A 17297-nucleotide genomic window follows, 5' to 3' on the forward strand; every position below is an offset into this window, starting at 1 on the left:
TTGCTATTAGTCTTCACGATTACATGAATATTTAGTGTAATTTCATGACAACAAGCCGGAGGCATGAATATACAGTGTTGTTTGACGATTACATTGCAAAAAGTGAGAACTCCTTTTATATTATATGCCTATAGAGTGAACGAACACGTTTTGAGAGTATAATTGAGATTATATGACGCAACCAGATGGGTTTTTGAAGCACTTTCATCATAACATGTTTTTTTTTGTTTTTTTCTGGCAATTGACATTTTTTTCTGATAACAAGTAACATTCATTGCGATCGTAGCTCTATGTTGGCTCGTTTTATATACTTCAGCTTGTCTATTAATTTGTGTTAAATAAAAATCTTGAATCTGGAAAATGAAAAAATAAGTATTTAAACAAAATGTACGATGATGATAATTAAAGAATAGTAGGCTACACTCAGAATTGTTTGATTGACATATGCTGTTAAATCACTTTACGTAAAAAGCTAACTATATTTGCAAAAAGGGATAAGGGATTCGTGAATTGGACTGTACGAACGATCTTATTTGAATAATAGTGAAAAAACAGAGCTAGCTTAGGTTGGAGTTGCACGGGGGTTGAGTTGCATGAGGGTTCAGTTAAAGAGGGCTCACTTGCACAAGGGTTCAGATGCATGGGGGTTCAGTTGCTTGGGGTTCTGTTACACGGGGATTCAGTTACAATGGAACCCACACAAAAACAATGGGGCACGCATTAAAGCCAAATTAGGCCAGTGGCCTATGAGAAATCGTAAAATACCAGAGACAATGAACAAGTCCCGATATGGCAAGTATTTAGTTAATATAATGCTTGGAAGAGAAATTAAGTTTTGAGGGGGGGTGTAAAAATGGTACTTATGTAATATCCCGGTAAACATACGACTAGAAATGCTTGAGGAGAAATAGACTATTGCTTCTTTCTGAACTAATCAATGTTCCTTGACAAATATTTTTTTTATTTTTACTGTATTGCTATTATTCAAAACATTGCATTGTCTATGCCACATCAAACAAGCTAATAATTATTGTTGATTTTTTGATTTTAAATTTTTTTTTTCAGTTTAATTAATAACATACAAAATGTCGAATTTTTGATTTTGCTATGATTTCTTTTGACTAACTCAGATGAAGGACGAGCGATTGGGGCACGTATTCTGCTATTATAGATCTATGGAGGGGTACAGTAATTGTTGAGGGGCTTTTAATAATGACACTTATATAATAAACTGGTAAACATTTGACTTGAAATGCTTCAGGAGGAATAGACTATTGCTTCTTTCTGAACTGTCTGGGGAGTGGGTGGGGGCAAGTATTTAGTGAAAATAATGCTAAAAAGGGGGGAAAATAGAAGCTGTTTCCAAAAGATTTAGGATTCATTAACATTTTTCAACTTTATTTATTTTTTCTTTTTGTACATATCTTAAAATGTCAAAATATGCTTATGGTTCTAACAATTGTGCTCTATGATTGGTCAGAGACACGATGTGGCTTTCCCACTGGAGGTTTTATGACTCCTCCCCACAATGAATTCAGATGGTCTTAGGACTCATCTCACTACCCATAACTCCATTCAACCTTGAGCGAATGTATAAAAGTTTGATGAAGTATTTCTCTGCTTAACAACTACATTAATAGCCTCCAAGATGATAAGACTGTATGACACGGAATTTATTGGATTAAAAAAATCATCTTGCGGTGTTATATTTGAATGTGCTTTTTTACTATTATCTATGGATCTCGAGGAAATTGACTGTTATCATTGGATAGTGAACTATATTCTGTTTGAGTATGATAAAAGCTTGTGGAGTACTACATTACGTTATATAAACAGACTGGGATTCTAAAACAAGAAATTGTTACTTACTGAGAATTTTTTCATAATTTCTTGAATTAAATTTCTACATCGTGTATCTAAGGCGTGAAAACAATAATGAGTTTTTTACTTACTAGGAATTTTGTAATACTTTCTTGAACGAAATGTCTTTTTGTTTATCCAACATGCGAATTCAAGAAATAATTTGCTACTTACTTACAATTTTTTCATAATTTATTTAATGAAATTTCTGAATGGTGTATCAAGAATGTGACTTCAGGAAAGAGTTTGTTACTTGCTTACAATTTTTTCATAATTTCTTAAATGAAATTTCTGTGTTGTGTATACATGAGGTAACTTCAAGAAAGAGTTTGTTACTTACTTAGAATTTTGTCATAATTTCTTGAATGAAATATCTTTTTTATTGATCCAGGAGGCGAATTCGAGAAAGAATTTGCTACTTACTTACAATTTTTGATAATTTCTTAAATGAAATTTCTGCATTGTGTATCCATGAGGTAACTTCAAGAAAGAGTTTGTTACTTACTTGGAATTTTGTCATAATTTCTTGAATGAAATGTCTTTTTTATTTATCCAGGAGGCGAATTCAAGAAAGAATTTGCTACTTACTTACAATTTTTGATAATTTCTTTAATGAAATTTCTGCATTGTGCATACAAGAGGTGACTTCAAGAATGAGTGTGTTACCTATTTACAATTCCTTCATAATTTCTTGAATGAAATTTCAGTATTGTGTATCCAATAGGTGAAAACAATAAAGACTTTATTTCTTACTTGCGATTTTATTATGATTTCTTGAATTAATTATCTGTATTGTGTCCAGGAAGCGAATTCAAGAAAGCCATTTTTTCTTACTTACAATTTCTTCATAATTTAAAGAAATGAATAAAACTATTCTAAATAATAAAGACGGGTTAGGCTTAAAGATATTTATTGATTAAACGTATTAACATATTTTTTTTTGAGAAAAAAAAACAAAAAAAAAACAAAAAAACACATATTTACATAAAAATAGTACTTAGAGTTCACACTTGAAAAACCAGAAACAATGATCCCATTATATGGAATATTTTTTTTTTTACCATGTCTTATGGATTTATCACGATCAGGTATGTCCTTAGGTATCCACTGCGCGAAGAACCTAACCTCGTCTTCAGGACGCTGATAACCCCCTTCAAATTTAGGACACTTAAACTCTTCTAGATTGAAAAGTGGAATCCTAGGGTCACACTTTTGAATTAAAACTTTATCTGTAGGTATATTACCCTTTACGTAGAGTGCTTCAACCCCCAAAAAGCTGCAAATTTCACTGACTTCCTCCTGAACATTTCTCAATTCCTGACCAGTATTATTAAGTGGTGTAATCGCTCTATCATAGAATCCCAGTCTGTTTATATACCGTAATGTAGTACTCCACAAGCTTTTATCATACTCAAACAGATTATAGTTCACTATCCAAGGATAACAGTCAATTTCTTCGAGATCCATAGACAATAATAAAAAAGCACATTCAAATATAACACCACAAGATGATTTTTTCAATCCGATAAATTCTGTGTCATACAGTCCTATCATCTTGGAGGCTATTAATGTAGTTGTTAAGTAGAGAAATACTTCATCAAACTTTTATACCTTCGCTCAAGGTTGAATGGAGTTATGGGTAGTGAGATGAGTCCTAAAACCGTCTGAATTCATTGTGGGGAGGAGTCATAAAACCTCCAGTGGGAAAGCTACATCGTCTCTCTGACCAATCATAGAGCACAATTGTTAGAACCATAAGCATATTTTGACATTTTAAGATATGTACAACAAGAAAAAAATAAATAAAGCTGAAAAATGTTAATGAATCCTAAATCTTTTGGAAACAGCTTCTATTTTCCCCCTTTTTAGCATTATTTTCACTAAATACTTGCCCCCACCCACTCCCCAGACAGTTCAGAAAGAAGCAATAGTCTATTTCTCCTGAAGCATTTCAAGTCAAATGTTTACCGGGGTATTAAATAAGTAGCATTTTTACACCTCCCTCAAAACTTAATTTCCCCCTTCCTAGCTTTATTTTAACTGAATACTTGCCCCACCCCCCTCACTTCATATAAAGTAGTCAAAATAGAGCTTAGCCAAATCTAAATTTCATCATTTTTTATGTTATTAATTACACTGAAACAAAAAAATTTAACACCTAAAAAGCCACGATAATTATTCGCTAGTTTGATGTGGCATAGACAATGCAATGTTTTGAATAATAGCAATACAGTAAAAATAAAAAAATATTTGTCAAGGAATATTGATTAGTTCAGAAAGAAGTAAGAGTCTATTTCTCCTTAAGCATTTTTAATCTCATTTTGACCGGGGTATTATATACTTAACATTTCAACCCACCCCCTCCATACATATTTTCTCTTCCCAGCATTATAGTAACTAAATATGTTCCATATCGGGACTGGCTCAGTGTTTCGGGTAATTTACGATTTCTTATAGGCCACTGCCCTAATTTGGCTTTAGTGTGTGCCCCATTGTTTTTGTGTGGGTTCCATTGTAACTGAATCCCCGTGTAACAGAACCACAAGCAACTGAACCCCCATGCATCTGAACCCTTGTGCAAGTGAGCCCTCTTTAACTGAACCCTCATGCAACTCAACCCCCTTGCAACTCCAACCTAAGCTAGCTCTGTTTTTTCACTATTATTCAAATGAGATCGTTCGTACAGTCCAATTCACGAATCCCTTATCCCTTTTTGCAAATATAGTTAGCTTTTTACGTAAAGTGATTTAACAGCATATGTCAATCAAACAATTCTGAGTGTAGCTTACTATTCTTTAATTAGCAGCATCGTATATTTTGTTTAAATACTTATTTTTTCATTTTCCAGATTCAAGATTTTTATTTAACACAAATGAATAGACAAGCTGAAGTATATAAAACGAGCCAACATAGAGCTACGATCGCAATGAATGGTACTTGTTATCAGAAAAAAATGTGAATTGCCAAAAAAAAACAAAAAAAAACATGTTATGATGAAAGTTCTTCAAAAACCCATCTGGCTGCGTCATATAATCTCAATTATACTCTCAAAACGTGCTTGTTCACTCTATAGGCATATAATATAAAAGGACTGCTCGCTTTTTGCAATGTAATCGTCAAACCAGACTGTATATTCATGCCTCAGGCTTGTAGTCGTGAAAATAAACTGTATATTCATGTAATCGTGAAGACTAATAGCAATAAAGTAAAAATAAAAAAATGTTTGTCAAGGAATTGCGATTAGTTCAGAACGAAGCAATAGTCTATTTCTCCTCAAGCATTTCTAGTCGTGTTTTTACCGGGATATTAAATAAGTACCATTTTTACACCCCCCTCAAAACTTAATTTCCCCCTTTTTAGCATTATTTTCACTAAATACTTGCCCCCACCCACTCCCCAGACAGTTCAGAAAGAAGCAATAGTCTATTTCTCCTGAAGCATTTCAAGTCAAATGTTTACCGGGGTATTAAATAAGTAGCATTTTTACACCTCCCTCAAAACTTAATTTCCCCCTTCCTGACTTTATTTTAACTGAATACTTGCCCCCACCCCCCTCACTTCATATAAAGTAGTCAAAATAGAGCTTAGCCAAATCTAAATTTCATAATTTTTTTATTTTATTAATTACACTGAAAAAAAAAAAATTGAACACCTAAAAAGCCACGATAATTATTCGCTAGTTTCATGTGGCATAGACAATGCAATGTTTTGAATAATAGCAATACAGTAAAAATAAAAAAAATATTTGTCAAGGAATATTGATTAGTTCAGAAAGAAGCAATAGTCTATTTCTCCTGAAGCATTTCTAGTCGTATGTTTACCGGGATATTAAATAAGTACCATTTTTACACCCCCCTCAAAACTTAATTTCCCCCTTTTTAGCATTATTTTCACTAAAAACTTTCCCCCACGCACTCCCTAGACAGTTCAGAAAGAAGCAATAACCTATTACTCCTGAAGCATTTCAAGTCAAATGTTTAACAGGGGTATTAAATAAGTAGCATTTTTACACCTCCCTCAAAACTTAATTTCCCCCTGCCTCGCTTTATTTTAACTGACTACTTGCCCCCACCCCCCTCACTGCCTATATACATGACAAAAAAGAGTATATCCAAAACTAAAAATAAACATTTTTTTTATTCTATTAATTACACTGAAAAAAAAATTGAACACCTAAAAAGCCACGATAATTATTCGCTAGTTTTATGTGGCATAGACAATGCAATGTTTTGAATAATAACAATACAGTAAAAATAAAAACAAATATTTGTCAAGGAATATTGATTAGTTCAGAAAGAAGCAATAGTCTATTTCTCCTGAAGACATTTCTAGTCGTATGTTTACCGGGATATTAAATAAGTACCATTTTTACACCCCCCTCAAAACTTAATTTCCCCCTTTTTAGCATTATTTTCACTAAATACTTGCCCCCATCCACTCCCCAGACAGTTCAGAAAGAAGCAATAGCCTATTTCTCCTGAAGCATTTCAAGTCAAATGTTTACCAGGGGTATTAAATAAGTAGCATTTTTACACCCCCCTCATAAACTTAATTTCTCTTCCAAGCATTATATTAACTAAATACTTGCCATATTGGGACTTGTTCATTGTCTCGGGTATTTTACGATTTCTCATTTAGAATGTGTTACCTCTAAAATTGACTCCCCCTCCCCCTCTCCTACCCTCCCCTGCCCCTCAGAAATGGGGGAACGAAGGGAATGTTAGATCCTATTTTAAATTGACAATACTTTTCAAACGTTACTTGTGTATTATACGGACCACATCGGAGAGGTAAAGCTAGGTCAAGTAACAAATTACCTGAGTTAACAACCCCTTCGGGGTTACCTTAACTGTTAATCAGTTTAATCCTTTTTTTTCTCCACCGTCATACAATCCAATAACTAATTAGAATCATTCACACTCCTATTATTCAAAACATTAATTAATATCGTTCATAGAGTCCAATTTGCGAATTCCTTATCCCTTTTTGCAAAAATGTCAAATACTCACTCTCTTTGAAAAACTAAAAAAAAAACCAGTCTGGTTGGAAAAAAAACTTGGAGTTGAAACAAATTTGTGCGGGGAATCCCCCATTCATACTGCTATCTTTTTTGCAATGTTTAGGAACAGGCGGGGAATCCCTAAAAAACCAAACCTGACTATACCCATCAAACCAGACTATACCCATCAAACCAGACTATACCCACCAAACCAGATTATACCCACCAAACCAGATCCATAGGTACATGCACTGGAAAGGTGCCATGGAATAGATTATACCCACCAAACCAGATCCATAGGTACATGCACTGGAAAGGTGCCATGGAATGTAAAGTGGGACAAATAACACAGGATGGAACATAAAGGACGCAAAATATAACCCCTTACTCTACTCGCGAGTACTACGCTTATCTGGACCATAAACGAGGCGAACAAGATATTTCCGCGAAGTAGAATTTATAATGGCTGTGTTGCAGGGGCTCTGTGTGGGGTATTTGTTACGGCTGCGCAACAAATAAAACCACGATTCCAAACGTTAATTTTAAAATCCCCATTAATTGTCCTAGTCAAAGTAGTTGTAATAATGTCTAACATAGTAGGACTCAGAATTGAACCTTGTCTGAATCCTCTAATAATATGGATTAGCCTACTTAAAACATCGTTTTTAATTATGACGCTAACATAGCTGTAGCTATACTAGTATTAAAGCGACGCACAATGGGACACAAAAACACTTTGGATTGAAGTTTTGAATAGAATGCTGCTTGTATATCGACGCTATGAAAATAGAGCAGACTCCCAGAATTCTCAGCTTTTCTTGGATTCGCTTCAGTTGGTGCTAACCCATATATTTCAGGTGCTTGTGGAAACCAAACAGTCGTTAATCTAGCACGCACTTACATAACAATTCAAGCAGGATAAGACTCTCTGGAATCTTATTTAAAGCGCTAGAAACACTAATGGGGTGATAACTAATTCAAAAATGAACATTTCTGTCTTTAAAAAGAAGAAAATATTCGCTGTTGGGGTAAAAAAATTTAGGATAATTAGATACTCGACTTCTATCAATATACGTTTGAAATAAAAGGACCAGAGGCTCAATCTGTAGTGTATTCGTATTTTGAAGGTGGTAGGATGTGATAATGTCGAGACTGGGGTTTTTACGATGTATCAAACGGCGGACTACATTTAGAAACAATAAGCGTGTTTCATTTACACAAAAGAGGGTCAACCTTATTTTTTTTCCAGAATTCAATCCAATTTCTAGATTCGAATCACAGGGGCAAACTACAGCAGCATAATAACTAAGCCATTGTTTTTCGTGAAGGCTTACACTTGCGTTGCTGCGATCGCTCTGAACATTTCTATTCTTTTTCCACATCTTATACTTTTTCCATTATATGAAAGAAAAAGATCTCGAGAGGCTTTGGTGTTAGCATTATTTTTCGTAGCACGGAGGAAATACTTCTTTTTTAAGATTTAGTGTTTTTCTGCTTTGGGGACTGATTCTTTTTCCTCGTTTGAACATTTATGACGATTTTTAGACTTCAAATGTTTTTATTTGGATACTTAAACAAAAACATACAAAAAACCAAAAAAAAATCCTGCATGCTTGCCTGTACCTCATAGTCAGTATTGCCACCTGCTGTGTATTTGCGCTATTTCTATTTCTTTTTTCCAATTAGCCTTAAGCTCATTTTCAACTAGCTTTCGACTTCTACAAGGATTTTCGCTTTTTGATGTTTGGAACGCATTAAAGATATCAAATAATGACGAATTGTTTTGTTGTAAATGAATGAAGCAAAGTTTGGAAAAAAAATATTATGCAAATACTTTTTTTGTGATGTCTTTTATTTATTGCCGCGATAAATTTGAACTGCTATGGTGACTTGCTTTTTAGAACTGAAATATTCTTTCTATAAAAGCCAGTTTCTGTTAGGAAAATGTAAAAGATATCATAACGCTACTAAAGTGCATGGAACACGTTCCAGCCCTCTCAAAATTGGAATAAAGCCTTCTGTGTTGAAATCAGTAAAAAATAGATGGCAGTAAAGTGAAGTAACCTGTTCTACTTCTATAAAACCAGAGGGTAGTTAAATATTTTCCATCAGGAAGCCGGGAATTTTCTGCCGGTGCTATATTCTCTTCTAGAGGTTTCAAGGGCTCAAATTGGGAGAATAGATTTGAAAGTTAATGCTAAGAACACCAAGTGACTTAAATTAAGAAAAATGAAGAGAAAGAGGTATTGAAAGAGGTATAACATGAAAGAGAGGGGTATTAGGTAACGTGGAAATTGACCAAATACAAAGCTTCATTGCCTAAGTAGCATTATTAAAGGATGGTTGATGCAGCGAAGATATAAAAATAGAACAGCTGCGGTACATTGTATTTTTTTTTTGCAGTCAAAAAAAGTTTGGAAGAGTAGGAAGATTAGTCTTCAAACTGAGACTAGAAAAATAGAAACCACGGTCATGACGGTGGTCAATTATGGTTCTGGAATTTGGCTGCTTCGAGAGGCTGAGGAGGCTATGTTAGATGTTTGAACGGAGTTGAGTGGAGGATCTGCTTAAGTAGCTGTGTTAACAGGAGGTGGATTGGTGCAGCGATAAACAGTCAGCACTGAAAGTTGTAGCAGTATTTACTGCTTAAACGATTATTTGCAGGGTTAACACCCATTTTAACTGACAAAAATAACACTCAACCTTGGAGAAGAGAAGTTTTTGAATCTAATGTTAAACCAGTTTTAGAGCTAACGCCAAGGCATGGTTTTTTAGGCTACAGCCTTTAACTTCTTAGTGATCTGCACGCTTGTGAAAAAGCGTGACCTTTATCACTTTTACTATTTTCAAACTCATGTGGTAGTAAATCTGTAGTAAATTTTTCCTTTTTCTGCAAAGGACGTAACTATGCGTGTGTGAACCCCGAGGATGATCAGGAGTATTCAAGCAAAGCAAAACACAGGATAATGAGTATTGAGGAGATTGGCGCAAGTACAGCAATAATCATGTTGGGAAAGGCGCAGCATGTGCAAAGATTATGCTGATGATAGCACTTTGTTCCCTCTGATAGTATTTTTTACTGATAAATTGCGCACATGATACAAATATTAACGAAACTATGAAAGGACATGTCGAATAAGAGAGTCGTACTTACTACCACCATTTACCCGTGCCATTTAAACATTTTTGCCTCTCAATTACTCAGACTATCTGTCTTGGGTTTTTTCCTACAATTAGCCATGTCTTGATGCCTACTGCAAAATACTTGATTTTTAATTCAACCTGACCATTCAACCTTGAGCTCCAGAACCTTCTAGTTTGAAAAAGCATGTCTTGAAATAAACTTTCGAAGGCTTTTGAATATCCAAAGATAAGCTGGGAAATCGACAGAATTTAGCGTGGAATTTATGAGGCTCACCAGTGCTATACATGCGTGCTCAGCGCAATATTTTGCACAAAAACTGCACTTATATACATTTATGATTTTCTTTAACTTTCGATACTTTCGTAGCGTTACTTGTAATGCTTTTCCAGAAACTTCGGTAAAAACTGATATGAGTGATATTAGAAGATAGCTGTTCTAGTCTGTTTTGATTCCTCTCTTATGAATGGCTATTATTTGAGCTGTCTTGAAATATCTAGGGAAGAAACCATGGTGAAATAGTTGGCTTTTTCTATAAGATTATCCAGAGCCATGGTTGAGCTTAGTTTTTGAAAATCCAGAGCCATGGGTTATGGGTTATCCAGAGCCATGATTGAGCTTTTTTCAAATCTGTGTTGTTTCAGGATAAGTACAATATACTGCTGAAGTTTCACATATTTCACGTGACATAAGAACTTGTCAAATTCAAGGAATAGGTAGGGTTGGGTGGATGGGATAGACAAGAAAAATGGCGTTTATATAACTGACATATTAATCGTTAATATATTCTCTACTATTCCAGTAACATGCTGCTCTATTATTTTCAGTGGTATTTGCCTAGAAAACTAACTGGAGAGAAGGAAACATATTAAGAAAACAATTCTTACTTGTTAATATGCAGAATAATCATATTTAACATATTTTGCATGCAGCTAACCTTTATCTTCTCTTATTTCAGTGTTTTTTCCAGTTTTTCTAAGAAATTTACAGTTTTTTGCAATAGCCCTTGTTTAACTTTGAAAGTCTGGTAAATGCAGCACTGTCAACTCAATATTCTGGCCGTTTTACTGAAACAAAGAGCTTCCATAGAATTGTCTTTATTCAATAGACTTTTCTCACGAATCTTGTATTAACGCCACTGGATTTACTTTAACATCCTCTACAAACAAATTTTGTTAGGATGCCCTGTTTCAGGGATGATTCAAAACTGAAGAAAATCTTTTGAAAAAAATTATAAATATATTACAAAAATTGGAAAACACTAAATAAGTGAAGATAAAGGTTAGCCGAATGCAAAATGTGTTAACTTGTAATCTGCATATTAACAAGTAAGAATTGTTTTCGTAACATGTTTCCTTTTCTCCAGTTAGTTCTCTAGGCAAATCCCACTGACACTAACAGAGCTATGTGTAACTGGAACAGTAGAGAATATGTTAACGATTAATATGTAGTGGAAGTCTCGGTCAGCCGTTTTGAATTTAGAATGGGAGTCTATACTTTGATACTTATTGTGCTATGTAGAAATCCTAGAGACTCTTTGCAGCTAATTAACTTTGTTGGTAAATTTAAAGAGGGCTCCATCTATCTTTTCGGGTCTTAGTTTCTTATGTTTTCTTTTCTTGAATAGCAGTCCCCCCTTATTAAAAGGGTTTTACTGTTCCTTTTTGTGAAAAAAATCAAAAGAAATGGCAGTGTAGCTGGCTTGTTTAGTGCTAATGTGCTTTTACTTTTCAGGTTTTGTATCATATGACAATGCAGGTAGTGCCCAGTCTGCAATCCAAGCTATGAATGGGTTTCAAATTGGAACAAAACGTCTTAAAGTCCAACTAAAACGCTCAAAAGATGCTTCAAAGCCGTATTAAGACTTAAAAAAGTAAGCTCTCTCTACAATTTAAAGCCTTTTAGATGCAACTATTTATAAATTTTACCGTAATCAGATGCTAATGGACTGTAGAAACCCTTTAGTGTGTTGTAAGAGAGAGAGAGAGAGAGAGGGGGGAGAGTAAAAGAAAGAAATAGAGAGGGAGAGGTAAAGGTCTGTAAAATTCAAAAGACAAAATAAACTACATAGCAAATAGAATAAGAATATGTGTTTTTTCTGCATTATCCTTAGACATATTCTTATCGCATGTTTTTTGTTGTTGTTGTTTCGCGCTTTATCTCTCTGTGAAATTATCAAAAGATGGATACCAGCCTAGCTTCTATATTAGGTTTGATTTTTTTTTTCTTGTTTCATTACATGTTTTTTTCTTGTTTCTTGTTTTTGCAGAAAATTTTTTATTCAGGATTTTCTCAGGGTAGGTGTCTGACTAGACAAAGAAGTAAATCAGCAAAGCCTGAAACGCACAACTACTCACTCAAATTAAACAAGACTCATTTAAAAATTAAGATTATAGACGACAGACATTTTCTTTTAGCTGTAAAGGGCTGGGCTGTAAAGTAGCTGTAAAGTAGCTGATTTCGGTAACTGATTTTTAAATCAGCGCCGATTTTAAAAGAAATCGGCGTCGACTTGAGCTTGAAAAATTTCCTAGTTTTTGGTGCCGATTTACAAAATCAGCGCCGATTTTCATCATGATCATCACAAAAAAAACATAGAGATATATACAAATAAATAGTCACCCATAGATGTCTGTGGTGAAAGACCCCGCTACTGAGCTGAGAACTAAACTGAGAACTAAGCTGAGATCAATCATGCAACTATTAATAAACTCCAGTTGACTATTTGTGTCCATGATTCTTTGTTTTGAAAATCTCGTTCAATAAATTTTTCTTACCGCTATCGTTGTCCACTGATGCTGAAATCGTTTCCCGAAATCAGCTACGTGTGCCCAGCCCTTAAGCTTATATTTTTCTTCAAATTCACATGCTGTTCGAAATTAAATATAAAAGATGAAAACGCAGTGCCATCTATATCATGTCGATGCTAAAAATACATCCATCAGGTAATGAAAAATCAATAGATTTATCATACTTAACTTGGCTTTTCATCATCAAAACACCCTATGAGGGTCTTTTGTCGTAGAGAGATGTAAAGCAATGGTAAAAGAGTACAGTTTATGGATTAATGGTAGTCTTGACTACAAAGGTCATTGTGTCAGCCCTATGGTAGCTGGGATCTCACACCGAGCCCCGTATTGGCAAGTATACATCAGTCCGCTGTGTCACTATAGGCGATAATAAAAAAGTTGAAAATGTGACTGGTAAATAATCTGATAGGTGACAACAATGCCGCCTATCGAAAATTTGTTAAGGAAATAAAGAGTTTCCATAAGAACTATAGGGGGAAAAGCGTATATAATGAACTTACGCTAAGATAATTTGAATCAATGTAACACCACATGAATATTATCTATCTAATCATATTATGTTGCTATGCTTTTGAATTTAACTCCTGACAGTGACAAGAGATGCCTGTCTCACGATAATATTGTCGAAATAGTAAATAGATAATCGTGTAATATTTCGGTCCATTTGCGATCATTTATCTATATTTAAGCTTAAAATAATTCTGTGCCTAATATTCAGTAATACAGGGAATGCTATTACTGATTGTTCTTTAAAATAGATGTGAAAAAATAAAGCAATTGCCTCTAAACTGTGAACTTACTCTTTATTTTATTGATACTAAAATACCAATAAAAAGTAATTGAAAGAGAACTCCATGACAGAAGACATGAAGAGAACACCTCAAGATAATAAGGAGTAACATGAATTTCACCCGGTATCCATCTAATGTGTTGAACAAAACGAACTGTAAATTTTTTATGACGGCAAATAAGTTTTGAAGCTGAGGTGGATAATCCTTAGAAGATAAAAGAGAAAAGAAACAAATCAAAACATCGATTTTAGTCAAGAATATAGGCAAAGGGGAATTCGTAACTGCTTGAATGTAAAAAAAAATTAGCAAAGCTACCACAGCGTAGAGCGACGTATTCAGGTAGTAAGAAGAGTAACTACCAGTGTACCATGATAACTAAAAAAAAGTTTACGTTACTCTAGAACTAAATTAAATTCTCTATCATTGCTGCAGACCCTTCTGAACTGGATATCTTCTTGAAGGAGAATCATCATAACCATTGCAGAGTAGCAACTAAAAAATGTTTATGACGGGACAAGCTACATCGTTGCCACAAAATAGGGTGAACTGAGGTCCTACGTCTTTTTTGGACCTTTCAGTTTTTAGCTCATAATTATATCACCAGTGCCTTCTTTCTCTTGCATAATAAAAATGAAAATTGTAAACGCATGTGCATTTTGAGGAAGCTTGGGGAAGTGAACACGGAATGAGAAGTATGAAATAAAAGAGAGACAACAAAACCTTTTTGATTAGTTTCGAAAGTGTTGTTAAGTTAATGACAAAGGAACATTACGTTGCAGGAGCTAAAACATAAATCTGTTAGGATATTTTGAGATGTGAATTTTTTAAAACAGTATGTGAAATAATGTTTCGCAGATAAAGGTATTTTATCTACTTTTAAAAGGATCAGTCTACATCCTTAATGTATCGCACTTCTTTAAGCATATTACTGTTGTAATTTATGATTATGACTAGAATGGCGAGGCAGAAGTATTAGCAAGGATGATTGGATTTCTATATTAAGTGGCTCAGCTTAGAAAATGCCATGCGCTTGTATTGTTAAATAAACTTGAAAAGAAAAGGCCCAAGGATTAGAGCTATTGTTAGTTCAGATTATTTTTATAGAAAATCTTTTTCCTTAGTTTGTTTTTCAGATGGACTGGCTACAGAACAGCGAAAATAAACAATTTAACTGTTCAAAAACCTATTTTCCTTAACTTACTATAATTCGTTTTTGATGCTAGATGACGTCTTTTCTTTGTATCCCTTGGAAATTTTGAATTGAATTTTTTCTAATTAATATTTTACAGGATGGCTGTCTATCCCATAAAAAACTTCTTTCTCCTCTTATTTTCTAACCAAAATGTTTAAGATGTCATTAATAAAGAAATCCATATATTGATATTTTATACGAATGAAGTATAAGATGTCTGAAGTATAAAGGGACATGTTAAAACATTTGACTGGTAAACAGCTTGCATTATTCCAGAAAAAGGCTGTCCCAAAATTCTAAAGTCCACAGCACTTTTTTCTAGGTCCGGCAAACAGTTTTGTTTTATTTAATTATTTCCAAATAAAATCTTCAAAAATTATCTCTGATAAGTGACCCTTTCATGTGTGCATAGTTTTTAGATTTAACTGCATAAGCAAATCCGACATCAACATTGATTTTTCTTTTTGCCTATAAGAGCTCTTTAGACACAAAATTTAGATGACATGGCAAGGTTTAAATTTACAAAAAAAATATGGAAAACAGACTAGTAGTAGGTACAAAAGCGGTAATTGAATACATTTTGGTCGAGTCTCGGAAATACAAGAATAGTTATTCAGAAAGGTAAATGACATGCCCTGCGAAAGCTTCTTTTATGATTATGTAGAACGAATTCGGTACTGTTCTATTATCTGTAAAACACGCGAGAAGTGATGTTTGGTTATTGCTAATTAAATAAAACAAAATAGGATAAAAATATAATAGTTTAGAAACAAATTTCGGCTATATATTTGCACATTAGGTAGGGGGGTGGGGGTAAAGCATAGCATATTAAATACGTAACCTAACCTAACCTAGGTACCTTTTTCCCCCCTAACCCCCCCCCCCCCCCAAAAAAAAAGTGTAAATATTGTAAAACCAGCGATAAATCACTGTTTGCGATCATCAGCATAGGAAATGACCGTTGAAAAAACCTGTTAGACTAGTTTCTTTAGCATCTTCGCTGTACAATATCGCGCGTGGGTTACAGATAAAAGAACAATACCGCAAATTATTACTCTTTGTCTTAGACTCTTAAATGTAAATATGGTGTTTCTATTTATATATATATATAGTCATATCCCATTAATCAACCATTTGTCAGGATATCTTTTACAACAGTATAATCAAAACCAAGCCACTTTCATCGACACAAAGCTCCCTCTTTCGTTCACAGTTTTAATCAAAAAGATTGTTCGGCGTTAGCAATCGTGGCACGGATTACAACCCTAATTCCGTTTCACATTTAGATCTGCCCTTCTACTATTTGACATGGTTACAACTGAGTTGAGACAACTTAAATTCGCTAGAAATTTGAGGTTAGGCTATATTATTGAATCAGCGCTTTTTCAGTTGCTATGTCGTTGCATCATTTCCAGATTTTACTTAATTTAAAGATATAGCTATCCCTTTATCATAGGTTTGGGCGTTCCATGATTGCCTCCTATGGAGGTTGAGTCACTACCCGCAAGGACTTTCATCGACTTTCGTTGCAGGGAGTTCCAACAGATAAAAGTAAAAACATGTGTTGAAATTCTAGTCGTTTATTTGTTGTATCAGTATCGTTCCTAACTTTTTCTTGGCATATTTTTTTTTCGTAATTTATGTATTGTGGCGTGCCATTTGTTGCTACACATTTGCTTAAAAGCGTGAACTATTTTGATATTATATTTTAGTTTAAAATAATAATTTTAATGTGTATTACTTGGTGGTGGGTAGTAAAGATTTCTCCTTTGATTTCTCTATTTTGTGCTAAAAGGGTCCCAGGGTCTAACTAGATTATACCCTGTTAAAACCTCAACATTTAACCAATATAGGCCTCAAACATATATTAAACTAGTTTAAGAAGAAAAATACAAGCAACTTTAGTGTCAATGCACAAAGAAAGCTCATAGAGACTCTCAATACATGAATATGGTCTGTGGAAAGCTCAAATTGGGAAAAAGTATTGTTGAATCCTATTTCAAAAAATTAATTTAAATTCCTTATGGGTTTCTCAGTATATATACGTAATATGAGAAATTTCATGAGATATTTTCAAGTAAAACAAATAATAGAAATATAAAGTAAATCTTCTCAAAAAATCGAAAGAGACTTCAAAAAGAGCACGAAATTGCCTATCAAGGTGATTCAGAAAAGCTTTCTGTAATGTTTTGTTCAAATAAAAATCAAGGATCCTGAACTACAACTATATGATTTACTGCTATAAGTGTATTGCCGGATCTTGAGAAATAATCTTCTTTGCTAGGTTGCTCCTGAGGAGGAAATCAAAATAAATCGTAAATACTTCTTTGTGCTTGTCGGAAAAAAAAACGCCTTCAAAATATTATCAAAACTATTGTCAATTGATTTTATTCCAATTTTGGATTCGGATTTTTGACGCTTAATTACGACTATAATCGTGTTCCACATAGTTTTTTCTATGGTAACCTCTGAAAAAGTTTCAAACAGAATTAATTGCGTGATT

General features: G+C 33.9%; 1 protein-coding gene across 10 annotated transcripts in view; it reads left to right on the forward strand.

The window, feature by feature from the left end:
- LOC148955263 (CUGBP Elav-like family member 1) overlaps positions 1-17297 on the forward strand; it is a 291118-nt gene that overhangs the window by 269420 nt on the left and 4401 nt on the right. For 8 of the 10 annotated variants that reach the window (XR_016142939.1, XM_089101246.1, XM_089101248.1 and 5 more), the window contains one exon: positions 11736-11874. Coding sequence is in view for 7 of the 10 variants with exons in the window: in XM_089101246.1 (XP_088957372.1) it covers positions 11736-11863 (128 nt within the window). In the remaining 3 variants the exon portion in view is untranslated. Of the gene's footprint in view, positions 1-11735; positions 11875-16250; positions 16346-17297 lie in introns of all 10 variants that reach the window. The other 2 variants (XR_016142940.1, XR_016142941.1) reach the window with 1 other exon arrangement.

The sequence above is a fragment of the Artemia sp. Qi Xiang Cuo genome, chromosome 2 (assembly GCF_049724085.1).
Source record: "Artemia sp. Qi Xiang Cuo chromosome 2, ASM4972408v1, whole genome shotgun sequence".
NCBI lineage: Eukaryota > Metazoa > Arthropoda > Branchiopoda > Anostraca > Artemiidae > Artemia > Artemia sp. Qi Xiang Cuo.